At 48.6% G+C, this 13126-nt stretch overlaps 1 protein-coding gene across 1 annotated transcript; it reads left to right on the forward strand.

Annotated features, from left to right (window-relative positions):
• The first annotated feature begins 8086 nt into the window (after positions 1–8086).
• Positions 8087–12385, forward strand: LOC116580721 (speedy protein E4-like). Its single transcript, XM_032327364.1, has 6 exons — positions 8087–8253; positions 8749–8946; positions 9827–9885; positions 10370–10455; positions 11970–12138; positions 12323–12385. Exons 1-6 carry the CDS (start codon positions 8139–8141, stop codon positions 12383–12385), a joined length of 690 nt encoding a protein of 229 aa, XP_032183255.1. The 5' UTR covers positions 8087–8138.
• Positions 12386–13126: the final 741 nt, after the last annotated feature.

Here is a 13126-nt window from a genome sequence, read left to right on the forward strand (position 1 = left end):
GCAAACTCACTTCAGGTCGACGACCTTCCCGGGGCCCGAATCGGTCTCTAAGGGCCTCCCCGTCCCGCGGGCGCAGACCGGCCGAGCCCGGGCCTCGCCGCCCTGCTCCGTCGCCGCCGCCACCGCCCGACCCCTCCGGCCCAGCCCGCGGGCTCCCGGGCTCGAGCTCGAGAGTCCCCGCTCGAGCCTCCGCCCGGCCTGCCCGGAGCCGCGCCCGCACAGCCCCGTGCCCGCTGGATGCCGGCCCGACCGAACAGCGTGCAGCCCCGTAGGCCCCGGGACCCTTGCCCGCCGGAGGCCAAAGCCTGAGAACCACGGCGAGCGGTGACCTGGGCTCGGGCAGGAAGCGAGAGCAGCGCGGCGGTACTACGCGTGCGCGAACACGCACGCAGGCCGAGCTGCACATGCGCAGGACGGCGGCGGCGGTGCGCCTGTTGGAGCCCACTCGGGAGCCCGTCAAATATCCGACCTCTGTTTCCCGTGAGTCCAAGCGCACACACGTTAGGGGACGTCTCGAAGGTCTCCACCCTATCTGGTGGTTTAGAGGCGCTACGCTGAGACTTGACCTCCGGGACCAGGGTCCGGATTTTCCACTTGCCTTTGCTCCTGTTAGGGATCAAGGAAAGGGGTCACCTCGAGCAGTGGGCTGTGTTTACGTCCTGGATCTCTGGTCCTTTGCTTGCCCTGAGATCTATTGGGTTGGCACTGAGATTCCCCACGAGCAGGAGAGGACAAGGAAAGGGTGTATAGTATGCACATCACTGAAATATTACAAGTTTCACTAAAACACTGGTCTACAATTAATATCCAGTCATGACATTAGATATTATCATCCATGGGCACATGGTTTCTCGAAGAAAGGGGAAGAAAATAGAAAACTTAGCTTGTCCAGATTATACAACGAATGCATGAAAACTGTAGAACAATCAGAAATTACGCACAAACCAACCAAACAAACCCAGATACCTGAGATCTTGCGCATCAAAGAGAATTATGTGTATGTTAGCTGAAAAAGTCATTTTTCAAAAATGGGACCATAAGGACGATGCTTTATCAGTATTTTTTGGCGAGATGATGCAATCCTTTTCTTAGCCAATTGCTTCTTAACCAGTAGCGGGTGGTGAGGATTAAAAGTAAAATCTCCTGCCATCCAAGAAATCCTCTCTGCAACTATAGAAATAAGGACAACCACGCTATTGTTTTTTTTTTTTTTAAAGATTTATTTTAGAGAGAAAGAGACAGAGCAGGGGAGGGGCAGAGGGAGAGCTAGAGAGTGAATCCTCAGTCGACTCTGTGCAGAGTGTGGAGCCCCATGCAGGACTCGATCCCACAACCCTGAGATCTGGACCTGAGCTGAAAACAAGAGTCCCCCCACTGACTGAGCCACCCAGACTCCCCTTTTCTATTGTTAAATAACCATTAAACCAGACTGTGTTGCATGTCACAGGCGAACTACTAACAAGACAGCAAGGAGAAACATGAACCTCGCCTTTTCATTCAGCTCGGCAGATACAATACATTACATAGAAGTTCTCCAGCAAAACAATACACCTGTTTCAGGGTCACAGGACTTGCCAGCGGCATTTGCTATAAGTTTTTTATTGTTCATCCTAAATTTACTTTGTCATCTTGGTGCCCACCCGTGCCAGTTGTCTCTGTCCAAAGGAAAAAGAAAACTACTTACCCATTTCTGACAAACAGGTCGTTAAAGCTCAGAGCTAGGTGTCTAGGGCCCACCCTTAACTCTCCTGGTGACAGAGAGACACTACCTTCCTTGAGGTTTACATTTCAAAGAGATGGCTCCCAGGCCCTTAAGAACAACCATCCCCTGTTACAATGCTAGCAAGAAAATGGTTTAGCTTCTAGGAGATTTAGATACATACAAAATCAACAGAGGAAGTTTTCTCCAGGTAACCCTCTTTCCAAAGGTAATAGTACTGATTTATGCTAATGATGGGCACATAACCCATTCCTGATTTCTCTCACTGAGCTGTTGCATCAAACTAATCCTGCACAAAAGGCGTGCTTCTCCGGAAGCTGCTCTGTCCACCATGGCTGTGGCTGTGTAGCCCGGAAGTCCTGCCCAGCTCTTGCTGCTAGCAAGTGTGGTCTGTACCCGAATTCCCACCAACGGACTTCTCACCAACAGCATGCTGGAATTCATGAGAGGTGACCACACTTCCCCTGGGCCTGAGACTGGAAGACCTCCAGGCACCTTTCTTCTGTGTTCTTTTCCATTTTCGGCAGGTAAAGGAAGGAAGCTATGCTGAGCACCTTGGGGAAGACAGGCAGAGCCCCCCGCCTGCCCCGTCTATTGGGTCCTGGCCTCCAGCGCTTGCCTCCCCCAAAGGCACTGACCTGCTCACCTGAAGACTGGGACACCCTCCTGCCTCTCTGTCCACAATGGTTCTCTGCCTGTGAACTCTGGCTGTCATGCCCCTCTCCCCCTCACCACCCAACTCTGTCCCTGTAACTCAGAGACATCCTGGGCACCCCCAGGACCCCTGCCACATACCTCAGCCTAGATAACTCTCTGGGCGGTGAACTGGAAGCTCCTGGGGGCTCACTCCTCTCTCCAAATGGCTAAAACCTGTCATTTCATAGATTCATATATTTCCCCCTCCTAGAAACTTCTTTAAGCAGGGAAGGTAAATCTGAACCCTGTGATTCTGTCTGGGCCAGAAGTACTAGATCTGCACCTTTTTTTATTTTTTAGAGATTTTATTTGTTTATTTGACAGACAGAGATCACAAATAGGCAGAGAGGCAGGTAGAGAGGGAGGGGGGAAGCAGGCTTCCTGGTGAGCAGAGAACCTGACATGGGGCTCAATCCCAGGACCCTGGGATCATGACCTGAGCCGAAGACAGGGGCTTTAACCCACTGGGCCACCCAGGCCCCCCTGGACCTGTACCTTTTAAAAATATATACATATTATTTATTTATTTGACAGAGAAAGGGCACAAGCAGGGGGAGCAGCAGAGGGAGAGGGAGAAGCAGACTCCCCGCTAAGCAGGGAGCCTAATGCTGGTCTCTATCCTAGAACCCCAGGGTCAAAACCTGAGCCAAAGGCAGACACTTAACCGACTGAGCTACCCAGGTGCCCCAGATCTATACCTTTTAATGTGGCTTCATTAAGATCTCTTCATTTATTAGTATTTAAAATATAAAGCTTTCTCTTTTTGTATTTGTATTAAGTACAAATATTTCCCCCAATTTGTCATTGACCTTTTTAACTTAATGTTTTACTTTTATTTTCTGCCATATGGACATAATGTTTTTAAAGATTTTTATTTATTTATTCATGAGAGACAGAGAGAGAGAGAGGCAGAGGCAAAAGGAGAAGCAGGCTCCCTGCTAAGCAGGGAGCCCTGATGTGGAACTCGATCCCAGGACTCTGGGGCTATGATCTGAGCCAAAGGCAGACGCTTAACCATCCAAGCCCCCCAGATGACCCTTGACATTATTTCTTGTGTTCACATGGCTCACTTTCTCTTCCTACTTTTCTTCTGTTTTGACACCATACTTGAAGAAGCCTTTCCAGCTCTTAATTTTCTAAGTAATTGCCTGTGTTGGCTCCTGTTTCTCTTTAACACATCAATTTTATTAAGATAACTGGCAGCCATCCTCAAGATTTGTGAATCATTCTTGTCTTAAAGTCTTTCAACCATTTTTTGCCCCCAAACTAGCACGTTCACGGTGACCAGAAAATGTCAGAGGCTAAGAAAGCTCAAGGTTCTAATCTGTATGAAAGAACTAGTTCTTCTTTGAAGCTTTGGGACCTGGCTTGCTTTAATGGAAGGGGCCACAGAAGTGCTAGGAAAGTGACTGAATCTGAATTCCCTCTTATGCAAAATGCTGGTTGGATGGGTTTACAGGGAAGCTGCAACAAAGTAAGACAACCCAGGGGCCTTAACAACAGAGATGAATTGTCTCCAAGTTCTGGAGGCTGGGAGTGTGAGATCCAGGTGTGGGCAGGCCTAGTTCCTTGGCGGGGTTGGGGGGGGTGCGGGGGCTCGGTCCCATCCTCTCTCCTTGGCTTGTAGACGACTGTCCCCTCTCTATGTATCATCACACTCTCTTCTCTCTACCTGGGAGTCTCTGTATCCAAATTTTCCTTTTTTTTTTTTTTAAGAGTTATATATTTATTTTAGAGAGAGAGTGCATGAGCAAGGGGCGGGCAGAGGGGGAGAGAGAGAGAGAGAGAAGCAGACTCCCTGCTGAGTGCCGTGCCTAGCTTGGGGCTCATGACCTTGAGATCACAACGTCCACCCTAAAGGCTTCATTTTACCTTGATTTTCCTCTATAGAGACCCACCACCAAAGGAAAAAAAAAAAGAAAAGAAAAAGAAGAAGAAAAAATCACATTCTGAGGTACCAGGGGTTAGGACTTCAACTTATGAAGAGGGGGAAGGGGGGCTTGGACGGGAGCACACAATTTAACCCCTAGCCTTTGCGTCCCTGGTCTGGTCCAGTTTGCTTCCTCACTGCCTTGGTTATGTTAACATGGGCAGAACGCTTACAGGTCATCTTATCTACGTATTTTATTTTATAGGTTGAAGAGATGGGACCCTGAAGGCAGGAGGATTTGCACAAGGGCATGTGCTGCTTTGTAACAAAACCATTACTTTCCCATTCTCACCGCCCCCATCTTTTAGACAAGCATATTCTAACTACTGGTTTATGTTCTCCAGATTGTCTATCAACAGGAGTCTGAGCAGATGGAGAAGGGACCTCGTGAACAGGACAGAGGACTTGAATCAGAGCAGCCGAGGTGAATCCTGGGGTCTTGCTTCAGTCTTTAGCGCATCACATCCCTTGTTCTTAAAAACAAATCCCAGAGGTGCCTAGGTGGCAGTGGGTTAAACCTCTGCCTTCAGCTCGGGTCATGGTCTCAGTATCCTGGGATCGAGCCCCGCATGGGGCTCTCTGCTCGGTGGGGAGCCTGCCTCCCCACCCCTCTCTCTCTGCCTGCGTCTCTGCCTACTGGTGATGTCTGTCAAATACAGAAATAAAACCTTTAAAAATAAATAAATAAATCACAAATCCCAGACTTCCGTTTTGTTATGGGAGGGTCGACTCAGGTCTGATGGCTGAAAACTTCAGGAATGGCAATCTGAATGCAAATAGGCTTCCTAGAGATTGAACTTCTGCAGCCACGAGTCACATGTCCTTCATGGGGCAGTGTGGGACCCGCAGGAGGTCCAGGACCCATGGACGCTGTGCGGGAACCCCAAGACCACCTGCAGGCTCTCCCAAATGTGAATGTTCACAATTGCAAACAAAGGTAACAGTCGGTCCCTGCACCTTGGATCAACTACTTTTTAAAAATTTCAGTTTTATTGAGGTGTAACTGACATATAAAACAGTATGTTAAAGTGTACATCATTGCAAGTGATGTACACAGTGAAGGGATTCTAACCACCTAGTTAATTAACACATCCATGACCTCACTTACTGACCTTTTTGGGGGGTGAGAACATGTCAGTTCTACTCCCCAAGCAAATTTCATTTATGTGCTGTGTTGTGTGCGGTTACTGTGTCTGATATGAGATCCGTAGACTTCATCTTCTCACTGAAAAGTTTTCTTCTTTTTACCAGCCTCTCCCTAGTTCCTCCACCTTCCCCACCCCTGGCAACCTCCTTTTTTTTTTTTTTTTAACCTTCTGTTTCTCTGAGTTTGACTTTTTGTTGTTTTTTAAGATTTCCCATATAAATGTTACCACGCAGTATTTGTCTTTCTCTGTCAGTCTTATTTCATTCCACATAATGCCCTCAAGGTCCATCCATGTTGTCACGAATGGCAGGATTTCCTACTTTCTCACCTCTATCAAATACCAATCTACAGCTCCCTGTGTATGTACCTCACATCCTCTTTACGCACGCCTGCGTTGACAGACACCTGGGTAGTTTTCCTATCTTGGCTATTGTGAGTAATGCTGCAATGAACACAGGAGGGCAGATATTTCTTTAATATCCCGTTTTCATTTCCTTTGGTTGTATACCCGGCAATAAGAGTGCCAGATTATATGGTACTTCTGTTTTTTTTCGGTTTGTTTGTTTGGTTTTTTTAAAATCTTTGGAGAAACCTCCATATTGTTTTCTGGGTGAACTGGTTTGACTTTATTTATGCTTGGACTGGGCTCCTTAGCTATCCGTAAGTTTGATCGAAGTGCAAAATAAAACTTGAGGCACATCCCGAATTAAAGATGTGTTTCTCATCCAAGTTCAAACAATGGATCGAAAGCAAGGCTTAGCCAAAATGTGGACACAATACTGGCGTCCATCAACAGATGGATGGATAAACTAAAAATGGTATGTATGTATTACTGTTATTATATGATTGTGAAAGGAACATGTAAAAATGCAAACATACACACACACAGAATGGATATTATTCATCATTAAAAAGAAGGAGATTTCTCTCTGTCAAATAAATAAATAAAATTAAAAAAAAAGGTAGGAATTCTGTCACACACTATAACACAAATGAGCTTGGAAGACATTTTGTTGAATGAAATAAATCAGAAACATACGCATAAAATACTGCATGATTCTACTGATAGGAGCTATGTGAAATAGGCAATCTCTAGAGACAGAAAGTGGAATAGTGCTTGCCAGGGGCATGGGGGAGGGGAGAACGGGGAGTTATCCTTCAGTGGGTGCAGAGTTTCAGTTTCAGGGAAGACGAAAAAGTTCTGGAGAAGGATGGTGCTGATGGTAGCACAGAGACCCGAAGGTGCTACCAAATCATACCCTCAAAAATGGTTAAAATGGTAAATTTTCAGTCCTGTTATTTTAACACAGAAGGAGAGAGTGAGCAAGATTCAGATGCACAGGTGAGAAGCAGAGGTAAGAGGTAGGAGGTTGGGAAGAAGCTTCCTCTGATGTTAATGGACAGCCGGCCAGTACCTCCGTGACGGCGTCTGTGCTACCACATGCTTCCCACCTTCTTGGTTAAACAGATTCTGCCTTAAACGGGAGATTTTTCCATCTAGGCTTTTTGTGCATGTGGCATTTTGTTCATAAGATACACAGGTGGTCATGAAGTTTCTGGGTCGAGAGTGATACACGGGCTTACAAATTTCAGTTGCAGACTAGAGCTGATTAATTGCGACCAAGGGGCAGGTGTTGGGTGGTCTAGGGACTTCTTAAGTTGTAGACACCGTCTGAAGTGTGTGAGAACACAGGTACAGTTACCTACCGGTTCAGGTTCCCAAAATGTCTCTTGGGCTCAGAGATGCCTCAGAGGAGAGCGTGAGTGCTCCCCCACCACTGAACCCCCACCCCCAACACTATGTCAGTAAAACATGGAGCGGAAGAAGTCTACCAAATCAAGAGATTTAAACTAACTTTTTTTTTAAAAAAATTATTTATTTATTTGTCAGAGAGAGAGAGAGGGAGAGGGAGCGAGTGAGCACAGGCAGAGGCAGGCAGAGGCAGAGGGAGAAGCAGGCTCCCCGCCGAGCAAGGAGCCTGATGTGGGACTCAATTCCAGGATGCTGGATCGTGACCTGAGCCGAAGGCAGCCGCTTAACCAACTGAGCCACCCAGGCGTCCCTTAAACTAACTTTTAATTCCAACAAGTCCATGTACCTGGAACCTTCTTGACATACTTATGTCTGTCTTGTAAGTTCTTACGTTTCGGCCCATCCCAATTTCCCTTGTCTCTTTCCTCCTTCTCCCACCAGATGTGCCCTGACTTAGGAATAGGAAGGATGGAGAGAGCCCAACATGTGCCAAGAGGGGAGAGAGCCGGGCACCTGCTGGAGAGGAGTAGAGCGATCCAGACCCCTCGAGGACAGTTTTGGAGGATGGTCCAAGGCTGGGTCGGTGGCTGGAAACAGCCCTTACCTCGAGATCCCAAACTGGACACCAGTGTGGCAGTTACGTGTTTCCCTTCAAACTGGTTGCCAGGCTGGAATGACCTGTGACATCAGAGGCTTCCGACCTTCCTGATTGGAAGGACCAGATTCCGTGGTGCTTGGCAGCAGAGGTGGACAACTGTATCTTCACAGACCTTTTCGCCACTCCTGGTTTTGCCCCAGCTTGGAGAAGGGATCACGGGCTTGTGTTCGGTCAGAATTTGCCCAGAACAGGGTCTAAGGTTTCTGGGAGGACAGAAAGAGCTTGGGAAAAATCATGGCCGATGATCAACCTAATCAACCGCGTTCCCAGTCTGAGGACCAGAGTCCCCAGCCTAGCTGCTCAGGGTACCCCTTCAATGTGGTGGATGATGAAATCCCAGGACCATCAGGTGAGAAAGGAGGAAGAGGAAGGGACTTGAGAGGCTTGGCTAGTAAAGAGGAATGGGTACAAAAGTCAGGAAGGAGTGTCTGAGTAGGGTGTGTGTGACAGGAGAGATCCAGAAAGCCGGGGATTGGAGAAGGAAAGTACAGGAGTTGGGGACAAAACTATAACCATGGAAAGAAAGCCCAGGAAGCAGGGAAAGAGGGTTAGGAGATGAGGTCCAAAGAGGAGGTAAAGGAAGAGAGGAAATTATGCCATTATTCCCAGGGGAGAAGTTATCTACAATGAAATTTTGAGGATGGGGGTGGTGAAACAGTGCCAAAGATGAATGGGCACAGATGTGTATCAACAAAGGAGAAAGATGGAAACATGGTTGGGGAGATGTCAATTGTCAGTAAGGCTGGAGAGAATGAAGGGGAAGTTGGGGTTTTTGGAGGGGGAGAAGGGGTGGCTGAATTCCAAAGACAAAAGCCTTATCCTGTAGCCTGGTTTCTTCACTCAGCCCCCTGGGTAGACCCCCGCCCCATGCCTGAGTCCCCCACAAGGAAGAGAGGAAGGGATGAGTCAGATGAGGAGACAGGCTCTGGCGCTGAGGACATCTGGGTCGTGGAGTCACTGTGTGGCCTCAAGATGAAGTTGAAGAGACAACGGGTGTCTTCAGTGCTCCCTGAACACCACGAGGTCTTCAAAAAGTTGCTTGGTAAGAAGATCTCCTCCAACCCTCTTCCATTTTCTCTTTAAATTCAAGAAGCTTCCAATGGAAAAGAATTTTCCAGTGGAAAGGAATTCTCTGAAGGTTGGTGAGCTCTCCATCCTTGGAGGACTCCATAATGATCCCTCACTGGGTACACATAAAAATGACAGAGGATTAGGTGAGACTTGGAGAAAGGTCTGTACTTGGGATGAGAAAGCTTGGTTTCAGTTACACTCCGTGGATGTCTTAGTTCTTATTGGTCTTTTGCTTTTTGGTGTTTTTTTTTTTTTTGGATAATTTATTTATTTATTTGAAAGAGAGAGAGAGAGAGAGATCACAAGCAGGCAGAGGCAGACAGAAAAAGAGGGGGAAAGCAGGCTCCCCGTTGAGGAGAGAGCCTGATGTGGGGCTCGATCCCAGAACCCTGGGATCATGACCTGAGCCGAAGGCAGAGGTTTTAACCCATCGAGCCACCCAGGTGCCCCTTATTGGCCTTTTGACTCTAAATGTCTTTGGCTGTGTGTGTGGAGTTGGGCAGGGGGTGTGGAAATGACATGCCATCTTTATACCCTTATGTCACTGTGGGATGAGAAAATGACAGGGAATGACTGTGGTCTGCGCAGTGGCATGTCCATGCATGATGAGACAGCATCCCTGTTGACTTCCCATCCAATCTTACAGGTGTGCTCCCTCAGCCTCCCCACGCCGGAAGCCACCAACTTTCCCTGGGCGGTGACTGGTCTTTTCTCCCTTTTGTCCATCAGCCTCACCGCTGGCCACATCCTGGAACTTCCCCAGGAGAGGCATCATTCTCCTCTTTGCCCTGGAATGCTCCCACAGTAACCCCATTCTGCTTGTCAACCTGACCTATGCCCTCTTTTCACAGACGATCCTGTCATTCAAAAATTCCTGGCCTGGGACAAAAATCTGAGCGTATCGGACAAGGTATCATTGTTCTCCACTCAGATGTGTTCTTGCTCCAACATCTGTCCTGGGGCAGGGCGATGCCTCCAAAACCCTGTCTCCAACCTCATCCTGCCAACACTTCCCGTTGGGGACCTCGTGGTTTCCTGCAGGTCCTCTGGGACCTGAGTCCCAGGCGTGCCCCTCTGGCTGTTGCCACCTTAAGTCCCTTCTCTCTCAGCTCTTGGGTGGGGCTCCCCTTGGCTCCAGCTTCTCAGAGACCCTCCAGAGGCCGGCTGTCCTGAAGACAAGCCCTCAGACCAGCACAGCTTGCTATCCTGGGAGCACCATCAACTCTTCCCTTGACTTCTTTGGTTTGCAACCAACCATTTGACACCAAATAAGCAAATTCACCCAGTCTGTCAAAGCGGGAGCACCTGCTCCAGCCTCCTGTCCCCATCCCCCACGGGTTTTCCTCGCCCAGGATGTGACCTCTCTCTGACACTGTGTCTCCTCTTGCCGCCAGTATCTCCTGTCTATGGTCATAGCTTACTTCAGCCGTGCTGGCCTCTTCTCCTGGCAGTACCAGCGAATCCATTTCTTCATAGCCCTGTGAGTATTTTTGTCTCATCCCTCAGTAGAATTCGCTACCTGGGTGGATGGAGGGGGAAAGTGGGACCCTCACCTTTCATCTACTTTTTTTTTTAAACCATTTGTAACTGTTTATTAAACTACTTTTTTAAAAAAAACTGTTGACCCCGTGTATAAAAACGATAGGATTATAGTATAGTGTTTTTTTAGACTGTTCCTTGTAAACACAAACAACCCTGACGTCAGCCAGGAGAAGCAAACAGAAGACCCTTCTAAGAGGACAGAAGGAAGGAACGGACACGGCCCTGCCCTGAGCAAACAGACTAGCGAAGCAGCCGGTCCTGATCCTCCGTCTGTCCCCTTCCCACGGCGATACCAAGCGTAATGGTTTTCCTCCTAAGCATTCCCAGCACAAATGCCTCGATTCACGCCCCCAAGACATAGCACAGATCAGTTGTGAATGCTTCCGCGGGTGTGTCTTACAAGACCGTCCCCAAGCCTGTGGGTGCTATGTGCAGGAAGTCCTTCAAAGCTCTGGTCTCCTCCTCCACTCTCCAGGGCCAGTGGTGTTCTGGGTCAAGGCCAGGCTTCCGAGCTTGGATCCAACCCTTTCGTCTTCGTCCGACTTGCTCATCCCCTTGGTGTTTCAACCTTCTAAGGACACTTCCCTCTGTTCCTATATTGCGTTTTCTGTCTAGGTAATTTTGCACCTCTACCTGAGGAAAACGACTTGTCCTCAAGGTCAACTTCAACTCCCAAATCTTCAGATGCTCCCCCCTTCCCCGCCCCGCCAACCTCCCTGACTTCTACACCACAGCAGCACTTCTGTTAAAATCCGAGTGTCATGGATATTCTGGACTATGGTTATTGCCTATCCACTCACCGCCCCACCCCTTTGTCCCCTTCCCCAATCCCATTAGACTTGATGCCTGCAGGACTTGTCAAGATATTACCACACTCTCAAAGACACTGCACAATTCCTTCTGTTTTGCATAGGTTTAAGTTATGTTGGGACTAGGAGGTGATCAGTATTGCACTTGAACATGAGAAAAAGCATCATTTATTCATTCAACAAATACATATAGAGTACACCTTATGGACCAAGGACATGAGGCAATGGGAAGAGAGGTTCAAGAAGTGCGTGTTGAATTAATGCACCCAATGAACCCAGTCCTGTATTAGTCATTTGGTAGGAAAGTCATGGTTACAGAATAGAACAGGGTCAGCTCCTGCCCATGGGAGATGTATATGGCCTTGCTCTATGGGAAGACAGGTTTGTGCACAAACTAGCTAAAGGGAAGGGGTGGGTGTGGGTGTCCCCCCACAGGACATGCCCTCAGGCTTCCCATTGAGTTCCCTCTCCATCGTCAAGCTGGGAGAAGTCTCTGCCCAGCCATACCTTCTCGATGACTGAGTGGCACTCTGTGACACTGGGTAATAAGCAACCTGTGTCCTTGCTGGGAAGCTGAGCTCAGATGGGGGAGGGGCATCCTTCCCATCCTGCTCCTGACCAGCCACCTGATGTCTCTCTCCAGCTACCTGGCCAATGATATGGAGGAGGATAACCAGGCCCCCAAACAGGCCATCTTTTCATTCCTCTATGGGAAGAACCGGTCCGAGCGACCCTTGTTCCACAAACTGAGATTCCAATTTATACGATCCATGAACTGGAGGACCAGGGTGTCCCGAGAAGAGTGTGAAGAGGTAGGTTGGCTGGAGGGATTTGGGGTGTGGGGCCCAATGGGAGAGAGAGGAGGTGCAGCGAGGGACATGGGGATTTGGGACCAGAAAGAATTAAGGGTCTGGACGACAGGAGGGAGCAGGCTGGGGGTCGCGGGGGCAGAGCCCATCTGGAAGTCGTGTTCTCATGGGGCCGCTTGTCTTCTAGATCCAGGCTTTTGATCCAGACCTGTGGGTGTGGGGGCGAGACCGCCTCACTCTGATGCCCTAGGTCTCCTAGGGCCATGGAGGCCTGAGGTCATCGGCCTAAGGGAAGGTAGGTCTCTGTCCTCATGGGTCCAGGCACAATGATTTCTTGTGTAATGAGGAGATCTGAGGAATCCAGGAGCTGAGCCCACGCTCATCTCACTAGCCCCACACGTCAGCCTTCCATGCGCTATGAGGTGGAAGCCGTACACGCACTCAGGTCTCAGCCACGAGCTGACAACCCCACAGAGCCATGACTCAGGGAGATGTGTGGAAAACCTTAAGGACCTCAGGAAAACCAGTTTGTCACAGAGGCATGGACTTGGCTGAAATAATTCCATTGAAACCAACTGGACCCACATGATAGCTCTGAGGAAATGTTGACTTTCTGTGAAAAGGGAGCAAGTTTCCAATTTTTTCCCCTACATTGTGTTTTTACTTTCTCTTTCCTGCCTCAGAGATATGAATTCTGGGGATTTATTTACAACAAAGTAAATGTCTAACAATAGGACATTGGATTGAACAGTCTATCTATCCAATAATAAAAGATAAATTAGGACTAGCTGTGTGTTCATCCAGATTTGCTTGCGAACACATTGCTGATGCCACATGGCATCTGTGAGTCCTTTGGGTCCCCTGCCCACTTCTGGACGAGTCTCTCATCTCGTTCCATTACATCTTTCCCCTCAGGTTCACAGTCAAGGAGTTTGTCAGAATGAGTGAACCTTCAGAAATACTAGTCTCAGGGCGCCTGGGTGGCTCAGTG

Source organism: Mustela erminea, chromosome 20 (genome assembly GCF_009829155.1).
Source record: "Mustela erminea isolate mMusErm1 chromosome 20, mMusErm1.Pri, whole genome shotgun sequence".
Classification (NCBI taxonomy): domain Eukaryota; kingdom Metazoa; phylum Chordata; class Mammalia; order Carnivora; family Mustelidae; genus Mustela; species Mustela erminea.

Bases quoted from the DNA above. Each gene is read 5' to 3' on its own strand.
- LOC116580721 (XM_032327364.1), top strand. From the start codon at position 8,139: ATGGCCGATGATCAACCTAATCAACCGCGTTCCCAGTCTGAGGACCAG. The intron at 8,947-9,826 runs GTAAGAAGATCT...CTCTTTTCACAG, and splicing joins GGTCTTCAAAAAGTTGCTTG to ACGATCCTGTCATTCAAAAA. The intron at 12,139-12,322 runs GTAGGTTGGCTG...CTTGTCTTCTAG, and splicing joins CCCGAGAAGAGTGTGAAGAG to ATCCAGGCTTTTGATCCAGA.